We start from the raw sequence: 23722 nt of genomic DNA on the forward strand, positions 1-23722 counted from the left end.
ATTTACTTTGAGACCACACATGTGTAAATTTCCTTCAGCTTTAAGCGCACGCATTCCTCCTGAACATTTCCACGTACTAACTAGGTATTTGACCGAAACATACATAGAATAAAGAATCCTTTACGGGATCGACCCTAGACCAACTATTTCCTGTCATTTTGAACGTGCACTAGTCCTTCTCAATTACCAATCCTGCAGCCTTTTCTACTTTTCTACTGAACAATATCTTCGTAGGTATATTCATTCAAACTTAACCTACCGCTACTTGCGCGGTTGGCCACCTCCGCCAGCCCCACGACAATGCTGAATACCAAAAGCGAGATTTTTCTTCCAACGTGTTGAACAAAATACAACAATGTGATCGTTCGAGGGATAAGATATTTTGTTTTGACCTAATGTTATATCAATATTGACACATCCCCTTGCTATATTGGTACATGATGCATTTGTCTGTGATTTGTCTCCCAGACATGAATTTAGGTCCAGTTCTATTTCTCAATCCAGTTTCATTATTCTATTACCGCATTAATGGATTTGCTCTTCAAGACTTCTTCAAGGCGTTTGCACTGCTTTATTTTTCTCAACCAGTGAATTAAATCACAACGTTTTCCAATCTTACCTACAAGGTGGACTCATTTGCAATGGTTGCAATACTTAAATAGTGAATTCAATCACAACTCCTCAATACGCTACACAGAATGATATAACCAGTGTTGTGGATCATCACCGTTCGAGTTGCATCTGCACTGACAAACCTAAATTCCTTTCCGAGTCGTTCGCGCGATAGCCGTTAACGTCAGAGTCAGAGACATCCTTGTTCATTGAGCATCACCAGTGAGCTGGATGTGATTGTCACAATCGAGTCCTCAAGATTTTTTTTACACAGTACATTCAGGAACGCAAGATTATGACAACATATTAGTGTTCGATCAAAACAACGTTAAATATCCTTTGTTTCTCAGGTACATTCCTGGATGCATATGTAATACGTACAACAACGAAGCGCTATAGGCAAGGCAAGTAAAACTACCTTGCACAAAAAGACTTATGCTACATCAGCAGTCGTGGAGATATTATGACTCCCCGATTTCCCCTTAAGGTGACTTGGGATGACGTGTTAATTTTGCTATCTTTCCTCTATTTCTAATAATTTGGCTCGCGGTTTTGAAGATACAAATATCAATTTCTACTGCACTGACGTAGCCAAAACTTTAGTCGATTGTGTAAGTGAGCAAATGATCCATCAAATTCCTAGTCAAAATATGGAGTAAAATATGAAATTTACGTCTTATCTCTGTTGTTAGAGTAATGGTGGACGTTTCAACTACCGTCCCGTCGAGAACTAAACTCCACGCAGCAACTGTTGTCTCTTGGTACGAAACTCATACATGCATACCATTACATTGGGTTTAAGTGATGCTCAGCTACTTCACATCACTGCGGCAAAATGATTGAAGCAATTATCTTGCATTAGAATTTCGTAATGGTCATGCGTTTTCATCATTGGATATAACAGTCTAAGAATTAGTTTCAATATATATGCGTCTATTCTCCTTCTGTTTTTTTTTTTTTCACTGGAACTCGGCCTGCGTCTCTTCAACTTAGTGTTCTTTGAGCCCATATACAGTTATTTATTGAAGGCTTTATTCATCTGTTATTTATCCCTGGATTATTGATCTAAGGTAATATTCACTCCACTTGGGTAACTAGAGACCCAATCAATGTATGCATAATACACAAAGACGTTTAAAATATCCGTCTTGTTTTGCTACAAAGTTTTAGATGTGACAGGATGCAACAGCTAATTTTATTTAATACTAGCTGTCCCGGCAAACTTTGTCTTGCCAAGCTGTGGTGGTTTGACAACTGTTGAGGTCATAACGTCACCGCACTCTAGATTGGTTTCATTTCAATCGTGTTGATTTCCTTCCCAGCTCACGAAAATCAGTACTTAATCAATTTTCTTACTTTTCTAGTTGATTTCCGTAACTTTTTGTACATATAAACACAGCCAACACGAATACGAACCGAACCGTGCAAGAGTCAAGCTTATCGGTTCATCCGTTCTTGAGTTTTGTTGCCTCAAAGGGACTTCAAACTCATTTATATATATATAGATGGTCCGATGTAATGGAATAAATGCTGCATTCCTTCACACTCAGAATATTGGAACGATTCTCACTCTTTGCAATTTATAAAAAACTAGCTTTCCCGGCAAACTTTGTCTTGCCAAGCTGTGGTGGTTTGACAAATGTTGAGGTCATTGCTGCACAGCACTCTAGATTGATTTCATTTGCATCATGTTGATTTTCTTCCCAGTTTATGAAAAACCAGTACTTTATCAATTTTCTTACTTTTCAAGTTGATATTTGTAACTTTTTATACATATAAACATAGCCACCACGAATACGAACCGAACCGTGCAAGAGTCATGCTGATCGGCCCACCCGTTCTTGAGTTTTATTGCCTCAAAGGAACTATAAACTCATTTTTATATATATAGATAGATGAAAGTTCTGAATTTCATTGATACCGAAATGAATCAACTTAGAAATTAAAAAGCCACGCTGATAAAGGTGGAAAACAGTAATACTCAACTGAATAATTTTATTTAATTCATTGTTTGTTTGATTTAGTTATCATATTATTATCATATTGAATTAGTCATAATATTAAAAACCAAATGTATACACAATCACTCGTTGATCCCAAAACAAAAGGTGTTCACCGGAAGGATCAACTAACCAATGGTATATTTCTATATCATACAGATGTATCGTTTATTATGGTTTATACAAACTATGGGAATAAAATCAAAGCCACTATCTACTTCTATATTTCTTTCCATTGCTCCGTTTTATTTTCTCTGTGTTAGTGAATTTAATCACAATGTTCTATGCTCTTAGCAAACCAGTCAGTGAATTCAATCACAGTTGTTTTCATGCTCTCTCAGTTACATAATAGTTCGCATCTCACCACTACTAGTGAATTCAATCACATCTTTTATAGTTTTCAAGTGAATCAAATCACAACATGCTCTATGTACTCTAATTTTATTTCATCACAACTATTTCAGTGGTTCGATCATTTTCCTTCCACAACTTTATAAGTGAATTCAATCACATTTCTCTCAGTGTTCTCCAAGTGAATCTAATCACAATAATTTCATTGCTCTTTGGGTAAGTTCGCTAACAGGTGTTGCCTCTGTTGCCTGGATTGACGTTTAAAGAAAACAAATGCAAAGTAGAAAAAACGAACACTGTTGTTAGGAGGTAGCATCTACAAAGAGCGTTAATTCAATACCAAAATGTAAAAAAAAAGACACGAACACCGTCTTCAGTCAGAAGCTGTACAGACTGAGTGAAACTTAACACTAGACAACGGACATACGGAGCATGCACCAGTCGATACGGAGAAGAAACTATCCTCACGAAAAGTTTCATCGCCCAGAGCGGGAATCGAACCCTGCGATTAGAAGCTTGGTGATCCTAACCGCACGGCTACGAAGCTCCACAGCTGCTTTCAATAATTGGTTGGCCCGCCGAGACTGCATCACCTCCCCAACAGAGGCCTTCATGCCTTTCAAGTGAATTTAATCACAATTTAATAAAAACCTGTCACGGATTGCCACGGTGTCTGCTCGAATATTACTGACGCATGTATCATAGTTCTTATCTAAGTCAATTATTACAAAAGAAAATGGACGAAATCTGTGTCTTACAGCAAACTATATACAACTGCTGTAAATATGATATCTTTACGCAACCCGCATTTATGGCGAGTGACAGGACCGATGGTAGAGCTTTGTAGGAAATCATGAAAACTTGTATTAGGAACTTGTATCAGATGATAGACTTATCTTCCCAAACCCATGATAGTGTAAACGAACGCAGTAGGTAGTCAGAGTGTGACTTGCACAAAGTTGAGCCTCCAGTAATTTTCCAATTTTATCGCAGATGAACCTGTTATAATCAGCAGAAGATTTTGAATAGTGACTGCAATCACCGGAAACAAGAACTTGTGGAGAGTGTCAGAATGTACCGACTGTCATCAGTTTGGGTCAGCGTACCGTTCTAACCCTATTGTGAGGTGTAATAGATATGCGACATTGCTGAGAGCCATTATCGTTTTTACACCTATGTTCCAACATTCTTCACGACACGAACCGGGATTTGGTTCATACTCAAAAATATTGTATCTGAATTAGTGTTTTTAAAACGATCTTCGACTGCAGGCAGAGAAATAGTATTTCCTACCAACCCCTACCTGAGTAGGTGCCCAAATATGGTAGAATATGATGGGCGGAGCATGTTATGGGATTACCGAAAAGGTATTCCTAGTACATTTAATATCTTAAGTGAATTTAATCACAGCATCACATCTTCTTGTGAATTAAATCACATCCTTTACACTTTTTTCTACTCGCTTCCAGGTTTATGTTTTCCAATTTCTCTAGTCAATATTCTAGTCTAATCTGGTTTATCACTCAATCACAACAATGATTCTATGAAGACTCGAAACGAAAGTGAGATGAATTATTCGAAACATTGACATCGTATCTGCAAACGAAGATTGCGTTGCTAACGTTTCGCAACTGAAGAATATCCTGTGGAGCTACAATTGATAAAAAAAAGTACATACCTTTCTACATAGTCTTATGCTGAAAATAACTATGTGCAGATCTAACACATCTTGTGCCACATCTTATGGCATGCAAAATTAAATAATGATTCATCTTAACGCCACGCACCGATAATCACCATATCAAATAAAGCGTTGCTCTTTCATCATTGACCACACCTTGTGCAATCGCGTTTCATTTTTTTTCGCTTTTGTTTTGTGCACCCTTTCACCAGCTCAACCTCCCAACACAATGAGCACTGCCTAAATCTTCTTTGTTCTAGGTACTGCACGCGAGAAAAAATCAAGGTCACCGGCTGCATACAGAATAGCTTGAAACTAGCGCGCTGCAGCGTCCACCGCGTTGTCACACGATTTGTTTCGCTTGATTTGTTTTTTTTTTCCGCAGCACAATTCAAAGCACTTATTTATCATCACCCGAGGGCGTTTTCTTTCACATTCTGCTTCTTTCTTTCTGTTATCCAATCATCATTTTTACTTTCCGTACTTCAAAAAACTATTTTTTTCTGCTATTCTTCCAACACTAGCACACTACTTCAATAATTACCCAGCTTTCATGGATAAGTTTCACAAAATATCAAGGTGCAAATTATTTATAAACCAATCATTCATGTTCACTCAAATATTTTCCTTTTCTCCTCGTCGCCACTTGTGGGAGCCGCGTCTGGTAAGCATGAGGGTGTATAATAGACTGACTAAACAGATGCTGCGCAGCAGCACGAATGCCGCGTCGGTCGCGTCACTGCAGATGCATGCATACCAAGAACGGTTAAGACACTCGTCACCACACTAACTACAAGTTTTTCTGTGTTTGTTGTCGACTAAATTTTAAGATGAGAGCGGTAATATAACCTATTTTCTATTAGCTTTCGACTGCTTTTTACCGAACTTAGCTAAAAAATAGAGAAAAATTTATTGGGTAAATTACCTCTTGATGTCATCGACCAAAAGTTTGGGGTCACCCCTCAAAATGGTGTACCGGCCAAAAGTTTGGGGTCACTATCGTAAAACATGGAAAAGTGATTTGTTAATATCTTCGTCATCTATAGTTCAATTTTAATTATTTTTGGCTCATTTCAAAGATAATTTATTAAATTTACGTTTGATGTTCTTAATTTAACATATTCAACGATTTTTATGTATAAAAATATCATGAAAATTTAACACAACATCACCAACTTTCATAAAATGAGCCAACAAGAATTAAAATTGAATGAAAGTTGACAAAGATATCAACAAATCACTTTTCCATGTTTTACGACCCCAAACTTTTGGTCGATACACCATTTTGAGGGGTGACCCCAAGCTTTTGGTCGATGACATCAAGAATTAATTTACCCAATAACTTTTTTTTCTAGATTTTTTAGCTAAGTTCGGTAAAAAGCAGTCGAAAGCTAATAAAAAATAGGTTATATTACCGCTCTCATCTTAAAATTTGGTCGAGCCGATTTCCAGCGACACTGCTGCAAGTTTATTTGCATTCTTTAGAAATTTTGGCAACTTTACATAAAAACATTTTTGAAAAAAAAAATCATTTAAATCATGTTCAAAGTTATTTTGACTTGTTATCTTTTGAATGAGACCTGGGGTTTTGAAATTGGACGCAAATTGACGGAGATATGGACCTAAAAAAATGACATGTTTTTGAGGGGGTGACCTCAAATTTTTGATCGGGAGTGTACGGCTAGCTCTACCGGTGCTGGTCCAGATCACTAAAATGGCCATAACTTCGGAACGCCTTGGCCGATTGGGACCCTTTTTAATAGCGAGTATTGCGGTGAAATTCCGGTTCGCTTCCGAGAAATCGGCCATTGGGAAGTGCCTTAAAGGTTAGTGACCTTTTTTGTACACAGACATACATACACACAGATACAGACATCACCTCAATAGGCGCCATGGGGAAGTTTCATTCCACCTGACACAGGTCCTTACAGGTCATGGTTGCTTCCGACAGTATCTACACCGTTTCGGGCATGCGGTCATGCGGATTCTCCCGAATGCCCAGTGTGCAATGGTTTAGAGGAAACGGCGGAACACGTTTTGTTCGTGTGCCCGCGTTTTCGCACAATGCGTGACCGCATGCTTGCCACATGCGGGGAGGACACAACTCCGGACAACTTGGTCCAGAGAATGTGTAGGGATGAGATTAGCTGGAATGCCGTTTCAACGGCTATCACCCATATCGTCTGGGAGCTACAAAGGAGGTGGCGCGTGGACTCGGAGAATGGCTAGTCCAGATGCAGTACAAGAGGTGGTCCAGGGGTTCGAAGTCGGCTTCGTAGGTCATACCGGTGCCCTGCGGTCGAGATCGACCCTTACAGCGATTAAGTTGCCGCGGAGAGGAAGTCCCGGTAGCGGTGCTGTCGTGGCGTCAGTCTACTGGGTTGGATCTGAGCCCGCGGTTGGAAAGGGGTCCCCGGCAAGGGTCGGGGTAGGTGAGACCCTGCTGTCTGCAACCTACGGATGCATCTGATAGGGCCTGAAGGGTAGTAATACCCTTCCTTTGCGGGCAGGTCAGATCGGGTTGCATGTGGGCATCAGTTCTTGATGTCCGCTCAGCAGTAGGGCGCGGGCGGGGTTGACCCTGCCCGCCTTCCGAGGACAAAGGGAGTGGCGAGGACCACTCGGGAAACTGGCTAAGCGCCAGTACGCTACCGTGATGGACTCTCCAGAGCGAGTCATCGATGTTCGTTGCTGCTAGGCTACGGCAGCTAACCTTGAGGGTGCGATATGCACTAGCCCCTCTCTGAAGCAATACCTTCTTGGTGGTTCCGGAGAGACGTAGGGTTTGGCGACCATAGGAATGTGTTTTAGTGGGTCGAGGAGAGAGTAGTCCTGGCTTCTACCGGCATTGTAGAAGACGGCCTTAACCCCACACTACCCTAACCTTCCTGTTAGGGTGTCTGATGAGCAGATTTATCCCCCTATGGTTTAGAAGAAAAAAAAAAAAGACATCACCTCAATTCGTCGAGTTGAGTTGATTGGTATATGTGACTTGACCCTCTGACCCTTCTATCGATTTTTTTAATGAACATGTAGCCCAGTGGTCACCAAACTGCGGCCCTCGAGAAGGTTTAGTGCGGCCCGCGATTTCATTTCGAAATATATTAGAAAGATTGCAAAAATTAAAAGCAAACATTGTTATCGAAGCCTTTTGAAAAAGTAAAGGATTAATTCCCAATCAAAAGATGAAAATAAACAAAAAGCAATTTAAATTAGTATAGGGGAGATTACCTATTCTCGGCCGTTTTGTTCTCTTCGTCTTTGGGGGTTTTTTGAAACCTATTGAACTCAGAGTTGGTCCCAAATCCTTCCCAACTAAGCTGAATTATATGGCCAAGTTTCAAGCAATTTGGCTGATAAAAACCCCCCATGACGAAGAGAACAAATCTGCCGATAATACGTATTGTCACCCTAGTTAACTTTAAAAATCATTTTCATGTGCAAAATAACCATGCCCAAAAAATATGACTTTTTCATTTTGACTCTGAAACATTATTCTGAAGAATATAAAGGATGACTTATATGTCGAAGTTAAATCCTGAAACTCTATTAAGGTTGAAGGATTCGTCATTGACATAATCGTCATCATTGAAAATTCAAAAGCAGTTTTCTATTCTATTCTAGTCTAGCGCTTGCACAGCCAGTATTGAAAAGCATCCTGGAAATACCAAAATTTCTTCCGGTATTTTCTTATCAGCATTAATATTTGCAGCATATCTGCGATATGACACAAATATTAAAATGGCCAGGCCCACTGTGCAGACTACTTGGGTTTGAGGTAATTCAAAAATATACGGCAATCAGATTATCCACGTATGAATAGTATGATTTACGTATTGTTTCGAATTTGATAAAGGAAGAAAAGGGGACAACCGTACCAACCGTTTCATAATAAGGGAATGGATTATGTACATAGAATCGTTGGAAGTGGCGTCGCTAAAAAGGTTAATGCACACTCCTTTCTGGCTTGTGGTTCTTCTCCTGGGATGGGATACAGGTATTTTGGCCATATATCCTGGCTATAAAGCCTAGGCTAGAGCGCCTTTGCTCGCTCTCTGAAACGAGATTGAAAAGAAAAACCTACACACGCATTAAACGAAAATTTGAATATTTTTAACGGTATGACCTCTACACAGAAACCCCATTCAAAAATAATTAGTTCTGAAATTTAATATTATTAGTAGAAAAATTATAAACAGTTGTGGACACGCATTTACACTATCATAAAAAAAAACTTTCTATTTCGAATAAATAAAAAAAAACAGTTGATTACTTTATAATATTAATTGCAGCCAAAATTTCAAATAACAAACACTGTGTAACTAAATACCTCCTTACGAGGGAGACAAAATTGTTGAATTCTAGTTTACCTATCATCAATAGTTCTTTTCGAACAAAATACGAAGCTTCATCTGTGGTAGCACTCACGCACCCACAATAATTCTTTCAAAACGGTTATTTTACCATATCGTCTCAATTATCACAATTCACTCAATTCACGTGCATTTTATATATTGTTTTAAAGTTTTTGAATTTGCTCTACAGTTAAAATAGACCAACTTAGTTTTCTGCGGCAATATTTAATTCAAAAAACGAACACCAAAGCCCGTCTGAACGGTGGTCAGAACAGATCAGAACCAACATTAAAATATGTTTTCTTACACGCACTCCTACATGAAAATCTGTGCACACCGACGGAATTTGACGGGATCCACACGAACACGACATGCAGCGTCGCAAGGTCGCAGGATCGAGTACGTTGGTGCATTTTTGCAACCAAATTCAGAACAAGGTGCTCATGGCTCATACTCTATATAATAAAATTAAATGAAATAAAGTAAAATTAAATGAAGTGATAATGAAAAATACCACCAACTAACGAATACATAGAGTCGGAAGAGTAGAACTGCATTATATTATATCTGTTATAATAATACATTTACACTTCTCCAACCCGAATAATATACCTCATTATCATCAATGGCATCAATTATGACAGCCAACAAATATGTCTGTTTATTTGCCTGTATATTTTTTTTTGTTATGATAGGATAGCTGTAGTGTCGTTAGATTCAATCAACGATAACAAAATGGTTTGAATTGAAAACAATACAAAAGAATTTGAGTTGTATGAAATTGGATTCAATGCTTGATGTTTTTTTTTTTTTTTTTGGAAAGGTTCCTAGCGGCACGCCGAGGGACGTAGTAACCTCTCCCATCACTGTGCGCACAATTGTCTCGCGTCTATATGGAGGAGCACGATGCGTTTGCGCGGACAACGACAGTTCACTAGGCCTTTGGATAGGATAGAGAACGTAATCCTTCAGAAGCAGTTCACCAGCCGTGCACGGAACATGTCGTCCAGTAAGACACTGTTGCGTACTGACTCAGAAGGTTACGGTAGAAGGTGTGAAAGTTTTGGTTTTGTCATATGGTCGATTTTGTTTGTATTTGTTCTTTTGTCATGTAACGGTTCAAAGAATGTTATTGTTCAAATTCATGTTGTGCACTGTAATTTACTAATCTTTGGTGTGTCTATGATCCGTTACATGGTCGATGTGTTCGTTATGTCAATTTTTTGATCCTCATTTGAGTACTGTTTTTTATCTTTGAAAGTTGTCTTCCGTCCATATCCCTAGCACTATCAGCATCTGTCAAAACAGGTCCTAACTAAAGAAAACATTTCATACACTTAACGTCTAATTTGTCATAAATAGGTTAAGTTAGTCAATGTCTAATTTGTCAGTTTTAGTCGATTACGTCAAATATGCGTCTTAAGTCTTGATCACACGTTAGCTTCGAATCTATAAGCAAGCACTATTAAATGCTGCACTTTCCCACTATTAGTTTCTTAGTTAATTTAAATTGATATTGCAAGAAAACGTTATTAAGCATTATCCATTCCAAATATATTAGAGTTTACTCACAAAACTATCAGATATAAAAATAATAAAAGTTAAAATTAAATCACGTAAGCAAATCAAATGTTGAAAACTAGGTATAAGCAAATTGAATAGACTAGATACAACTAATTATTACATTATTGATTTTTATAGTGTTTGTTAAAATTAACCGAATAGTGGGAAGCCCAGACAACAATTCAAAGTCTGCTGACTCCAAAAAGATTACAAGATTCGTCACAAAACACAACGACTCTCAAAACCCTTCCAGAATCAACCGACCGGAACTGTGTTCTGAGTATAGAATCTACTGAGCCCTAGCAGGTCCCTCCTGTTTATCGAGCATTTCTGATAAATCAGCCATACTCCATCTGTAGCAGCCGGTTCGCAATGAACCGTTGGAGGCGCATTAAAGTGTTAAAGGTGATATTTTCAATACAAGAATTACAATTAACATCCTTCACTTTAATACCGTCAAACCCTGTGATCTTGGCCAGGGGAAATTGGATTCAATGCTTGATGTTGTAACAATTTAATTAAGTTATCAAACATATTCTGTCTCTGTTAAGCTTTGTTTTGACTAAAAGACAACATGACGTACCGTAGAACCAATATTTTAAGATTTCAGTAATACGATATTCAAGAATAAAGCTAAATATACAATGTTCCAATTGGAACACTCTCACCGGATTTATCAGCTACCGAAACTTTGAACTGCTTCTTCAACTTGGCCGCAAAAGCTTACGGCAAACAAGCCGTCATGTACCATGTTTGAATCGCGATCAGTTCTTCCACCTCATCCTTTTTAATGTCCTGATTCCTTCGGTCCTGGTCACAGCAAGATTATCTACCTCGTAACCACGTTCTTGCAGCAGTTTAACATGCGCGTGACTAAACCGCAGTCATACGAAACAATGCCCAAAATCTTGCGAACAGCAGCGGCTGTGTGTTTCTTCCGACTGCTTCTCTCCAACCTGCCATTTAAGAGTCCTTTTGTTGTCTAACTCACGTTTCGGACGAATGGGCATCAAATTCGTCCGATTTTGCACTAGTTTCCGCTGGTTGAACTGGATTTTTCAATTTTGGAATTAACGAGAAAAGCCGCTGTCAAATAAAACACGTCTAGATGCGAGCAACGCCTGCTTCTATCGAAAATTCAAAAGCAGTTTTCTCGTTCAAAACTGAAATATCCGCAGTGAAAATGTTTTCACTGTATTGCGGGTCGAGAATGGAACAAAGTGAATACATTTTCACTGCAAAAATTTCAGTTTTGAACGAAAGAACTGCTTTTGAATTTTCAATGATGACGATTATGTCAATGACGAATCCTTCAACCTTATTATTTTAGTTTGGGGGCTATTGATTGTGAAAACTTGTACGGCATGGTTTTCGGCTTTTGCAGTCGGAAGACCAGCTAAAACGTTATTTTTTACCTCTGATCGGACGTTTAGCGCCTTTATTGGTCATTTTTCCCAATCCTCAGAAAAATGACCAATAAAGGTCCGTTGGATCAGAGTAAAAAATAACGTTTTAGCTGGTCTTCCAACTGTGAAAGCCGAAAAACATACCATATCTATTAAAATTTGATCAAAGTGGATTGTAAAATGCCTTGCGGCCCGCAGCCTTCTTGTAAAATTCTATTGTGGCCCGCGTATACAGTAAGCCTGAGGACCACTGATGTAGCCTATCAGTACACTTTGGTGTACGAGAAAGGCAAAAATATGAAGAATTATTCTAACTATGAAGTTGATATGTTACTTATTTAGTTAATGAGAATCACACAATCATGTACAAACAAAGCAGACTGTTGTTTTTTTTTTTTTTGAGGCAACGGCGAATCTGGCGAATCACCAGTAAGTAAGTGAACTATGGAGTGACATTAACATTCTTAGCAACGACATTCCCACCGTTAACTTCTGAAATGCTTTAATGCTTTTTATATACAGCGAATAATAGAAATGATAGTAGTAGTCAATTCTATGCACCAATAAATTTTGACCCATTGGTTAATAAACGCTGGCCTAAAATACTGTCGAAGACACTTAATCTATGAACCTCTTTGCCTTTCTCGTACACCAAAGTGTACTGAAAGGCTATATATTCACTCAAAAACTAATTTTCGATAGAAGGCTCGGAGCGTCAAGTGACATATACCAATCAATTCAGTTCGACGAATTGAGATGATGTCTGAATGTGCGTATGTATGTATGTGTGTATGTATGTCTGTGTACAAAAAGGTCACTCACTTTTAAGGCACTTCCCATTGGCCGATTTTTCGGATTATAGCTCGAATCGAACCGGAATTTTACCACATTGTTTGCTATTAAAAATAGCCTGAATCGGACAAGGCGTTCCGGAGTTATTGCCATTTGAGTGATCCGGACCAGCACCGGTAGAACTGGCCACATATAAAACTGAATCAAGTTCCCGACCAAGCCCCATCATGCGGCGATTTTTGTAACCTTCAGCATAGTTGACAAATTTTGTGCGGATTTTAACACAGGAGACCGAAAATTCTACGATGTCGGTCCAAAATTCAAGATGGCGGTCTAAAATCCAAAATGGCGGCTCCAAATTCAAGATGGCGGCTTATAATGGAGTTTTAAGCCCTAAACCATGCAATATGGATATATTTTGTATGGGGAAGATGTTTGGAGTCCAATAATGGCGACCATAATATCCAAGATGGTGGTCTAAAATTCAAGATGGCGGCTCCAAAGTCAAGATGGCGGCTGTATAACGGAGTGTTAGGCCCTAAACCATGCAATAAGTGTATATTTTGTATGGGGTAGATGCCAGCAGTCCAAAAATGGCTGCCTAAACATTCAATATGGCGTTCTAAAATTCAAGATAACGGCTTCAAATTCAAGATGGAGGCTGTTTAAAGGAGTTTTAGGCCCTAAAACCATGCAATATGGGTATATTTGGTAAGGCGGTCTAAAATCCAAGATGGCGGCTCCAAATTCAAGATGGTGGTTGTTGAGACGAGGTTTTGGCTCTAAAACCATGCAATAAGAGATTATTTTGTATGAGCAGGATGTCCGGAGTCCAAAAATGGTGACCTGAATATCCAAGATAGCGGTATAAAATACAAAATGTTGGCTATTAATTTCAAGATGGCGGCTGTATAACGGAGTTTTAGGCCCTAAAACCATGCAAGAAGGGTTTATTTTGTATGAAAAAAATATCCGGAGTCCGAAAATGGCAACCTGAATATCTAAGATAGCGGTCTGAAATTCAAAATGGCGGCTTCAAATCAATATGGAGGCTGTTTAATGGAGTTTTAGGCCCTAAAACTATGAAAAATGGGTATATTTGGTAGTAGGAAGATATCCGGAGTCCAAAAATGGCGACCACAATTTCCAAGAGGGCGATCTAAAATAGCGGCTCAAAATTTAAGACGGTGGCTGTTTAAAGCAGTTTTAGACCCTAACATGTAGCATGTAATATGGGTATATTTGGTATAGGGAAGATGTCTGGAGTCAAAAATGGCGACCGCAATACGCAAAATGGTGGCCCAAACACCAAGATGGCGGCTCCAAATTCAAGATGGTGGCTGTTTAATGGCGTTTTAAGCTCTAAATCCGTGTCATATGGGTTTATTTGATATAGGGACGGATTGTGGACTTCAAAAAATGGTGACTGGAATATCCAATATGGCGATCAAAAATCCAACATGGCGGCTCCAAATTCAAGATGGTGACTGTTCAATGGAGTTCTGGGTTCTAAAACCATGCTATATGGGTATATCTGGTATGGGGAAGAAATGTGGAATTTAAAAGTAAAGACCAGAATAGTCAAGATGGCGGACTTAAATCCAAAATTACGGCTCAAAGCTCAAGATAGCGGCTTTTTGTTATGGTGAAATGGGAGAGTGTCCAGGTGCATTTTTGACTCGCATTTTTGAGAGCACCGATCTCGTCATCCACAAAACGCCCGAAATCGAAAATGCTACTCAATGTTTATCACGAGTGAGCACGGCTACTCATTGCTTTTCAGCTCTGTTTGTTGTTTAGATGACGAGATCCGTGGTTTCGGTATTTGCAAGGCAGCCATTGTGACGGCCATCTTTGGGTTCGCTCATATACAGGGGATACTCAAAATAACTGGGACAGGTAAAATTTTCACTTTTCAAAAAATGTTCAACTCGCTGTAACTTTTCGAAAAAGGCATCAAATATTTTCAAATTTTTACTGTAAGTTTATCAACTAGTTGTGTATCAGTGGTCAAAATTTGAAAAAGATCGAGCTATTCTACACGAAGTCATAAAGGTTGTAGAAAAAGGTATAATTATACGATAGCCAACTTTGAACTGTTATATCTCCGGATTCAATGAACCGAATGCAATGAAATTTTGATCATTTATGACTTATATAATGAGCTATCAAAAACTTTTGACTAAACTTAAAATTCTTTACACGAAAGGAAATGATAACGAATAGATTATTTTTCTGATATAACACTAATTTATCCAAAACTTCATCATCGTTACAAAATTCGTGATAGTAATTATAGTTCATTTAAATTCCCTCTAATTGACTTGAATATATTTATGTTTCAAAGGAAAGCTACCAAATAGCCGGCATTAAATTGAAAAAGTAATGGGATACACATGAAAAATAGATAAATTTACTAAAAAATCATAGAATAAATTAAATCGCTATAACTTTTTTTCTTATTAATAATTTCAAATTAAGTCAACTGTTTTTCAAAGTTCATTATATAAGTCGTAAATGATCAAAATTTCATTGCATTCGGTTTATTGAATCCGGAGATATAACAGTTCAAAGTTGGCTATCGGATTATTATACCTTTTTCTAGAACCTCTATAACTTCGTGTAGAATAGCTCGATCTTTTCCAAATTTTGACCACTGATACACAACTAGTTGATGAACTTACAGTAAAAATTTTAGAATATTTGATGCCCTTTTCGAAAAGTTACAACGAGTTGAACATTTTTTGAAAAATGAAAATTTTACCTGTCCCAGTTATTTTGAGTATCCCCTGTATGTCCTTAAGACATATAGGCGCAAACATCAAAGCTACATAAACGATATGATTTCTGGTGCCATGTAATGGATTTTTGTTTAACGTATGAAAGTGCGATATTCATCAACATGTCGCTTGAGTTTTGTTGAAATGTGTTTTCGAAGGCACGAGGAAGGCACCATCACCGCTAGATGGATTAATTAGGATTTTTTACTTCTAAGAAAGCTTGCTTGGACGCTTATCAGAGAAATTTTCCCCGTTTCATATAACCGTTTCCCACTGTGCGCCACTTGATTCAATTCAGCAGGAATATGATTTGTGACATCAATAAACTTAATAATATATGGAGCAAGCCGGTGCGGTACCAAAAGGTTAACCGGTGGTGCCCTTGCATTTGATGTTAGAGGGTGGCGGCGGGCCAAATGAGTGAGCCTTGTCAGATAAGAACCACTTCTCCTTTTCTCCCTCTCGTTGGAGTTGGTCATCATTCATTCGTCCTTCTTGGTAGTGGATCATTTCTGGTTGGCTGAGGATTAATTGGATCGTTCTGCGAACCATAGCACCACACATTCCTCCAGAAACATGCAAGCACGCATCTCACACTGTCGTATATCATGACGTGTGGGGTAGGTGGGGCAGTTGGGGGAAGTGTGAGGGATGCCTACTATTGTTATGGACAGGATCAAAAATAAGCCTGTCCTCTCAGCTCGGGGCATGGCGGCAATAGGGACTCTGGTAGCTATAATCCACACTTGGATGGCCGTACAACAAGCTGGAGCAATTTCGGATTATGGTTTTGAATGGACCGGTTGTTTGTGTGAGAAGGATTTCGGAGAAATGAGTGTAATATGGCGATAGTACCGACCGGGCATGCATGGGATGAGTTTCATTCGGAGTGGTAAATTGGATGCTGCAATAATGGGGTTCATGTTCATGTGAAAGCTGTCTATCATAATGGAGAAAGAGCTTACACATGTTCGGTAGAGTATGGATCGGAAACGTTTAAGATTATTCTAATGCCAATTGTGAGTCTTCATAAAGGATTCAGTGAGTTAGTTGAAGCGAATGAACATTTTATTGCTTGTATGAGTTTGTGGTTTTTCGACAATGTTGGGGAAGTTTAACAACTCTAGTTGGGAGACACAGAGGAGATATGCAACTTCTTGGAAGCCTGCCTTTTCATCACATGCAGCTCTTCTGAGAAGGTTAATATTGTATGCCAGACGCTTCTTGGTGCAACGATTTCACTTTTCACGTTATATTTTTAGATTTCCAAGCTCTTCTACTCTGAGTTTTTGTTGTACATTTTTTTGCTCAAATAATATGTACAACAGACATCGATTCGACATCATCCTACTCCCAAGAAAATTAGGTAGTTGAGAGAAGATCCCTTTTTTTCTTTTTAAGCGTAACAACCCCAGTGGAACAGACTGCTTCTCGGTTTATGAAGCTCCTCCTCAGCATTCTTTATCTTATCAATCATTCTAACATTCGTTTCTTCTACCGTACCAATATCCTGTATGCCCAAATGTTAAATAATATTAGTTATATCTTGATAGTTGTTTTGATTAATTGTTTTTCAAATTTATTTCATTTTTTATAGCTCAAAATTCGATGTGCTATTAAATTAAATTAAATTACCTTGCTCTAGATATTCTTCCAAGAACTCCTACAAATATTCCTTCAAGGGTCTCCAGTTAGCCTAGTGGTTAAGGCTATGGATCGCCAATCCGGAGACGACGGGTTCGATTCCCGTTCCGGTCGGGAAAATTTTCTCGACTCCCTGGGCATAGTGTATCATTGTGCTTGCCTCACAATATTCTAATTTATGCAATGGCTGGCAAAGAAAGCCCTCCAATCAATAACTGTGGAAGTGCTCAAAAGAACACTAAGTTGGAGAGAGGCAGGCCAAGTCCCAGTGGGGACGTGGAGCCATTAAGAAGAAGAAGAAGATTTCTTCAAGGATTGCTCTAATCAAACTTGTATTTTTTTAAACATATAAATGCGAAAGTACAAGTAATTGTCTTTTTTAGAAAGTCAAAATGATTGACCTATTGGAGACTGTGAGATTAGAATTGTGGAATTAAAAGTGAAAGAAGTTATTGAGGAAAAAAACCACTTTCAAGGGGTCGCCGGTAATAAAAACGTAACGTATCTTGAAAACTAACAGAGTTAAGAATTTGGCGTATTCAGCAAAATTATTCAGAACAGCATTTTCTACAACCCTTGTGAAGACATCAACCTTGTATCTGAACGATTCAAAAAGTAAAATTTCTATCTCACTTTTAGGGGGATTGATCATTTCTACCAACAGGTTAAAAGAAGTACGTTATTGTAGTGAAAAACTTCCTTGAAGACACCATGATGCTAAACGGCATGGTTAAATCAGCAATTGTGCCATATAGTAGTTGGATTCTTTGCGTGCAATATAAGAAATCTTTGAAACATCATTTCGTAAAAACACCGTTTCTCGAGAATGGCTTGACGGATCTTCGTGAAATTTTGTTGGTAGTTGCACAACCCCTAAAGCTCCGTGGTCAACCTTTTCCTTTTTTTTATATCGTGCATTTAGCCGAAATGGCGATCGAAAAACGACGGAATTTTTCGATTTTTCAAATCAATGCCCCTCCCTCTCCCAGGACGGGGAGGGTCAAAACTTCAGATTTATGAGTTTCTAGTCGGGAGCAATCAGAAAAAGTAAAATTTAGGGCTGGGCAGAACAAAAATTGATTTTTTGTCGGACCGTGAATTAGGAAGTACTTTTTTCAAAAACTCTCATCGAAATGTAAGTTGTTTGGATTGCCGAGGAAGCTTCACCCAGTGTGTTTCTTTGGGGCAACACTCAAAAACATTCCGAATGTTCACCCAAAAATCTTGACAACACCGCAGAAAGAATAAATCCCTTCCGCCAGAAATCCGAGAGAACCACTCGAAAAGTCAATTGGACCCTTACACCGAACAAACAGGAGAAAATCCTTTATACATATGCCACCCTCCTGGCCCATGGTTCATACATTGCATTGTACGATGATAACGATATAAGCCCACTCTAGAATAATTGATTACCCTTCTTCACAGGCGTCGGTGCGGCTCAGTGAGCAGATTTGAAGACAGAACGAGCAACCAGCAGCCAGCCAACCTCCGTCATCATCCGACGAGCTAATATTATGACAGCGACGAGAAGGTGGCATCCTCGTGGTGGCAGCAACAGCAGCAGCATCAGCGAAAGCCGACGAACGGCACCGGTCCGAAGATACCGATGGTATTGGTGTGCCGCTTAACTTTCAAGTGACAAAGTTGTAAGGAAAATCCTTCAAGCCCCAGGGCCCTGAATCAGCAGCCGGGGCGGCGAGTGTGGGACGTGGGTGTGAGTGAGTGTGTGGTGGGGTGGGAAGAAAACAGGCTCCTCAACCAAGGCCGGCAGTTCCGGACGGGGGGTGGGCTGTTGGTAGCAGTACCCCAACCCAACCCGGGTGGTCCCAGCACAGGGCACAGGAAGGCCACGGCAGGGCGGCGGCACGGTGAAACATGGAATTGAAAGTATGGGTCGAAGGAATACAGCGCATTGTTTGCGGAGTGACGGAAGTCACCACTTGTCAGGTAAGCTATTATCGCTCTCAATGTCTTTCCGTTTCGTTTTCGTTTTCTCGAGTGCCCTTCAGGTGGGCTTGAGCCCTCGGGTGGACAGGTGAATCGTTCGTAGAAAAATTATTTCGTGTTCTTTCGCTTGTAACCGTTGCATATGTAAGAAAGTCGAAGTCTACTTCATAGTTCAAAAATGGTTTTATGTTCCATTTACGATTCTCCCATCCAATCTGATGAAGGTTATAAATCATCATCCTATCTAACAAGAATATTTTCTCTTTTCTGCATTTTCCCGTAACTTCGGAAAACCCCACCCACCGCCATCGGCTTCCTTTTCCGTTACCGCCGGAAACTGTGCTCTCGCTCGACAACATCCCCAACTGGTGCTGTGACGCCGTCAACAACTTTGATGCGCTGGGGCGAACGAATAAAAATAAATGGTGGAAAAAAATCCAGGACGTGGTATTTGCCCTCGCACATGCCACCGGGAAAACCGGAAGATTCACCCTCATCGAGCGATGGCGCAACAACGAAAGGCTGCTGGCACCCCACGAGAACCCGCTGAAAATCCTCATGAAGTGGGGCGAATATTCCAGTGATGTGCAGTTCATACTGCAACGATCGGAGCAGAAGAAGCCCGATCAAAGCCAGCAGAACAATACCAACAATAGTAATAGCAATAGCAATAGTAGTAGCAACGTCCCCGCTCAGAACCAGCAGAATACTCATCACCAGCAGCAGCAACAGCAGCAGCCTCAGCAACAGCAACAACCCCAACACCCCCAGTCGCAGCAGCAGATCCTTCGGCAGCAGCAAAAGTTGAACCAGTTGAATGGTAACAACCACATAGTGAGCGGTAGCGGCGGGTTGGACGACCCCAAGAGCAAGTTGGTTCAGAACAACCTGAAGAACAGTGCCGGCAACGCAGGAAATGACCCCTACGGGAAGCAGTTCGGCCAGCAGCAACACCAACAGCAGCAGCAGCAGCAGCAACATCATCACCATTTACAGCAGTCGGAATTGATCAGTAATTGTTTGCCGCCGTCATCGCTGCTGGAGCGAGGAAAGGAAACGAGGAAGAGCCTCAACTCAGGGTGAGTCATCAATATTATTGTGTTTGTAGATAGCATTTCCTTGGGGAGAATGGGAAGTAAGGCAAGGTAGCACACACAATGAGTTATTCAGGTGTGCCCAAATTGAGTGTGGGTTAGATATACAGATCTGAGGAAACAAAATGTAGAAGTATAATTGATAATCCTAGTATCATGCTGTTCTTGGAACAGTGAAAAATAGTTAACCAATTTATATCTTCAATAAATACACAAAGGAAAAGGGAAGGATTACCGGTGTTAATTACAATATGTAGAAGCGTTAAGAAAGGACAATGACTCAATCGGTTTAATCTCATGATTTATTGTTCTTTCTACGATTTTGATCTAAGATTTTGATCAACCCAGAAGCAGCCTTAAGGAATTATACTAGAAGCGTATGAAAAAAAAAATATCACAAAATAATCGAAGCAATATGTTACGGGTATAAATATTTGTTACATTAATACGACAGAATACCCGAGCAGAAGAAAATAACAGTCGCATAACAAAATGCGTTATTTTGGCAAAATAACTGAATAATGAAATCAGTTATTTTAATGTTATTAACATAACATATTCTGTTATAAACATGCGTGTCATAAGCGGCAAAATAACAAATATCATAACAAAAAAATGTTCCTGAAGGACCAATTTAATAACATGTTTTGTTTGTGTCAATAACAACTTAATAACAATGAATTTAGAAAATATTTCAATAACAAATTTTGATTTTCAAAAGTTATTGATAACAAACCAAAAGCAAAATTTTTTGGATAGAGTTATCCTTATTGTGAATTATAACATATGAGTCTAACTATTTCAGAGGAACTAGTAATCCACCAACACTCTGATATTTTCTATGGCATGGATACGACTATATGTAACTGGATACAAAAAATAATAAAAAAAACAGGACATAATTTTCGAAGTGTTCATATAATAATAAGCTGACAAGAATAATAAGTAGAATTATTAGGTAATATGTACGGGCCTGTGGTTAAGGCTATGGATCGCCAATCCGGAGACGGCGGGTTCGACTCCCGTTCCCGTCGGGAAAATTTTCTCGACTTGCCTCACAATATACAAATTCATGCAATGGCAGGCAAAGAAAGCCCTTCAATTAATATCTGTGGAAGTGCTCAAAGAACACTACATTGAAGCGAGGCAGGCCAAGTCCCAGTGTGGACATCGAGCTATTAAGAAGAAGAAGATGTACGGAATGCTGTAAAGAACGTAAATCTTCAATGTTGTAGTTAAAATTTAAAAACTTGTTATTGTTAAGATATTGTTTATCAAATATTCGTACACTCTCAATATCACAATAATAACTTAGTTTGCTCCATAACAAAACATGCTATTTAAATAATGTTTAATGTGTGCATATCAATAGCTGGATAATAACAAAATAAGATTGTCCCACAAAACATGTTATAGAAAAGTAATTCCTTGATAAGTTAATAATAACAAAACAAGATATAAAAACAGGTTATGTTATTTTGTAGTTATTATTTTGCTATTCGCTTCTGCTCGGGTAATTGTTTAATATGTTCAAAATTTAATATTCGTGCGTTCTTTGTGTTACATGCTGTATTTTAACTTGTAAATATTCCTCTAGCATTAATGCACATTTATAGGATTCTGGCAGAATAGAGGCCAATGAATTGCAATCCTATTTAGATTACCAACATTCAGGCCATTTCGGGCCGCGATTAAGTACCAAAGATGTAAACATTGCCCTGGCACAGACTTCAAGTTATAGAACTCAAGTGATTAAACCCAAACCGGGATGCCCGATTAGGATTAGTTTTCCTAGACAAAAGCAAGCTATGAACACAACAGCAAAGACTGTGAACTAAAAGGCAAATTGCCAATCAAAATACAATTCCAGGATGACTGATGGACCAAAAACCAATACATGAAACCTCGTCATCCTGTGATCGGAAGATGTTATCCATCTGGATAACAGGGCACATTTATGTTATGTGTTGTGTTGCATCGATTTGTGATGTTTGTATATTGTGCATTTGTAAGGTTCTATGTGTATCATGATCCTTTGTAATAGGGTAACTTTCCAATTGTTGCACGGTTAAAAATTCTTTAATTGTTGCACACCTCATAAGAATAACATGGAATGTGCAACAATAGGCGAGTTTTTAGCCGTGCAACAATTGGAAAATTACCCTAATTAATTTTATTTTATTTTGTAACTAATGCTTCTTAGTGAGCATGAGCATGAGCATGAGCATGATTGACCGCCCGCGGTTGCTCCTCTGTTATTGCAAGGACAACTGCATTTACACAAAGAACCAACAGATGATGCTTGGGATTAGCTTTCTCTTCATTGTGTAAATGATGCAATCCCATTACTTTTCAATAAGCAATACCAGCGCCGGCCGCGTCCGAATGCAGGTCAATTGAGGATAGGGAAGGAAATGATGACGTGATTCTCGCTTAGGCCAATAACCGAGGAATTCTCTGCGTTACTACGAGAAATCACTAGGAGTTTGGACAGGGGAAACGGAGATGTGTTGAGGATTTCGACGTGGTAAACGAGTGTAATATTTTGATTCGCGATTAATAATGCGCTCGCGAAGAAATACCCTTCTAAACCTTTGACGACGAACGCGATCTATTGTGCCTCAAAACTCACCCTACATAAGTTATTCATTCGCAACTAAGGAGAACACAATGCTAAACACCGACGCATTTGTAGTTTGCGTTTCCGCGCGAGACAATGCTGAATGCGATCGATTCACAAGTATTAACAAAATAACACGGGATAAATAAATCAGAAAGATCTTACCGCATGGTTCGCCGTCTATCTTTTACCGACCCTCTCTTTTTCCAGAAATTCATGCAACGTTTATTTGAGTCAAAACATTTATTCATTTGGGCTAAAATATTACAAATGTCGACACCGAAGATGACGAACCATTCAAATTTTTGTGTACATGCAAAAAATGAAAGAAAAATATTTATTACCAACTAAATGTGCAAATGGAACTAGCGCCGACACATGACGTGACGAACTTTTCAATATTTGTTAGATAAATACACAAAACCCAGTGCAGAATTTTATACACCCTATAGCATTAATTATTGTAATAAAATGGAACGAGCTCACCAATAAACATCCTTCGAAGTGTCCAGTGCGTATGTGCTGCAGCATCTTCCACAAACTGGCCTCGAAATCACACTGAACCGCTACAACAACACACGGGTACGACGATGTGCACATTCAAATTGTCGACGACGACGCGGCCGATCCGAATGAAAAAAGCGGCACTTCCACTTTGCCTCCAAAAACACACTTAACCGCCCCGTACAAAGACGAGCACGCACGCAGGACTGAAATGTCATCCGCTGCTGGCATCACACGACCGACTCGCACGAAAACTAGTTTTTTCCTCTAAAAGCACACACACAGAACGACGACGCGATGCAACGACGCAACATATCTAAATACCAAGGTAAGATATTCCCGCAAATGTCAATAACGAGACCCACTAACA

General features: G+C 39.2%; 1 protein-coding gene across 4 annotated transcripts in view; it reads left to right on the forward strand.

Annotated features, from left to right (window-relative positions):
* LOC109399736 (uncharacterized protein DDB_G0283357) overlaps positions 1–23722 on the forward strand; it is a 380277-nt gene that overhangs the window by 114381 nt on the left and 242174 nt on the right. For all 4 annotated transcript variants that reach the window (XM_062861221.1, XM_029871278.2, XM_029871289.2 and 1 more), the window contains exons 2-3: positions 18613–19134; positions 19576–20213. In XM_062861221.1, coding sequence (XP_062717205.1) covers positions 19063–19134; positions 19576–20213 — 710 coding nt within the window. In that variant the 5' untranslated portion in view covers positions 18613–19062. The remainder of the gene's footprint in view (positions 1–18612; positions 19135–19575; positions 20214–23722) is intronic.

Source organism: Aedes albopictus, chromosome 3, assembly GCF_035046485.1.
Source record: "Aedes albopictus strain Foshan chromosome 3, AalbF5, whole genome shotgun sequence".
Taxonomy (NCBI): Eukaryota; Metazoa; Arthropoda; class Insecta; order Diptera; family Culicidae; genus Aedes; species Aedes albopictus.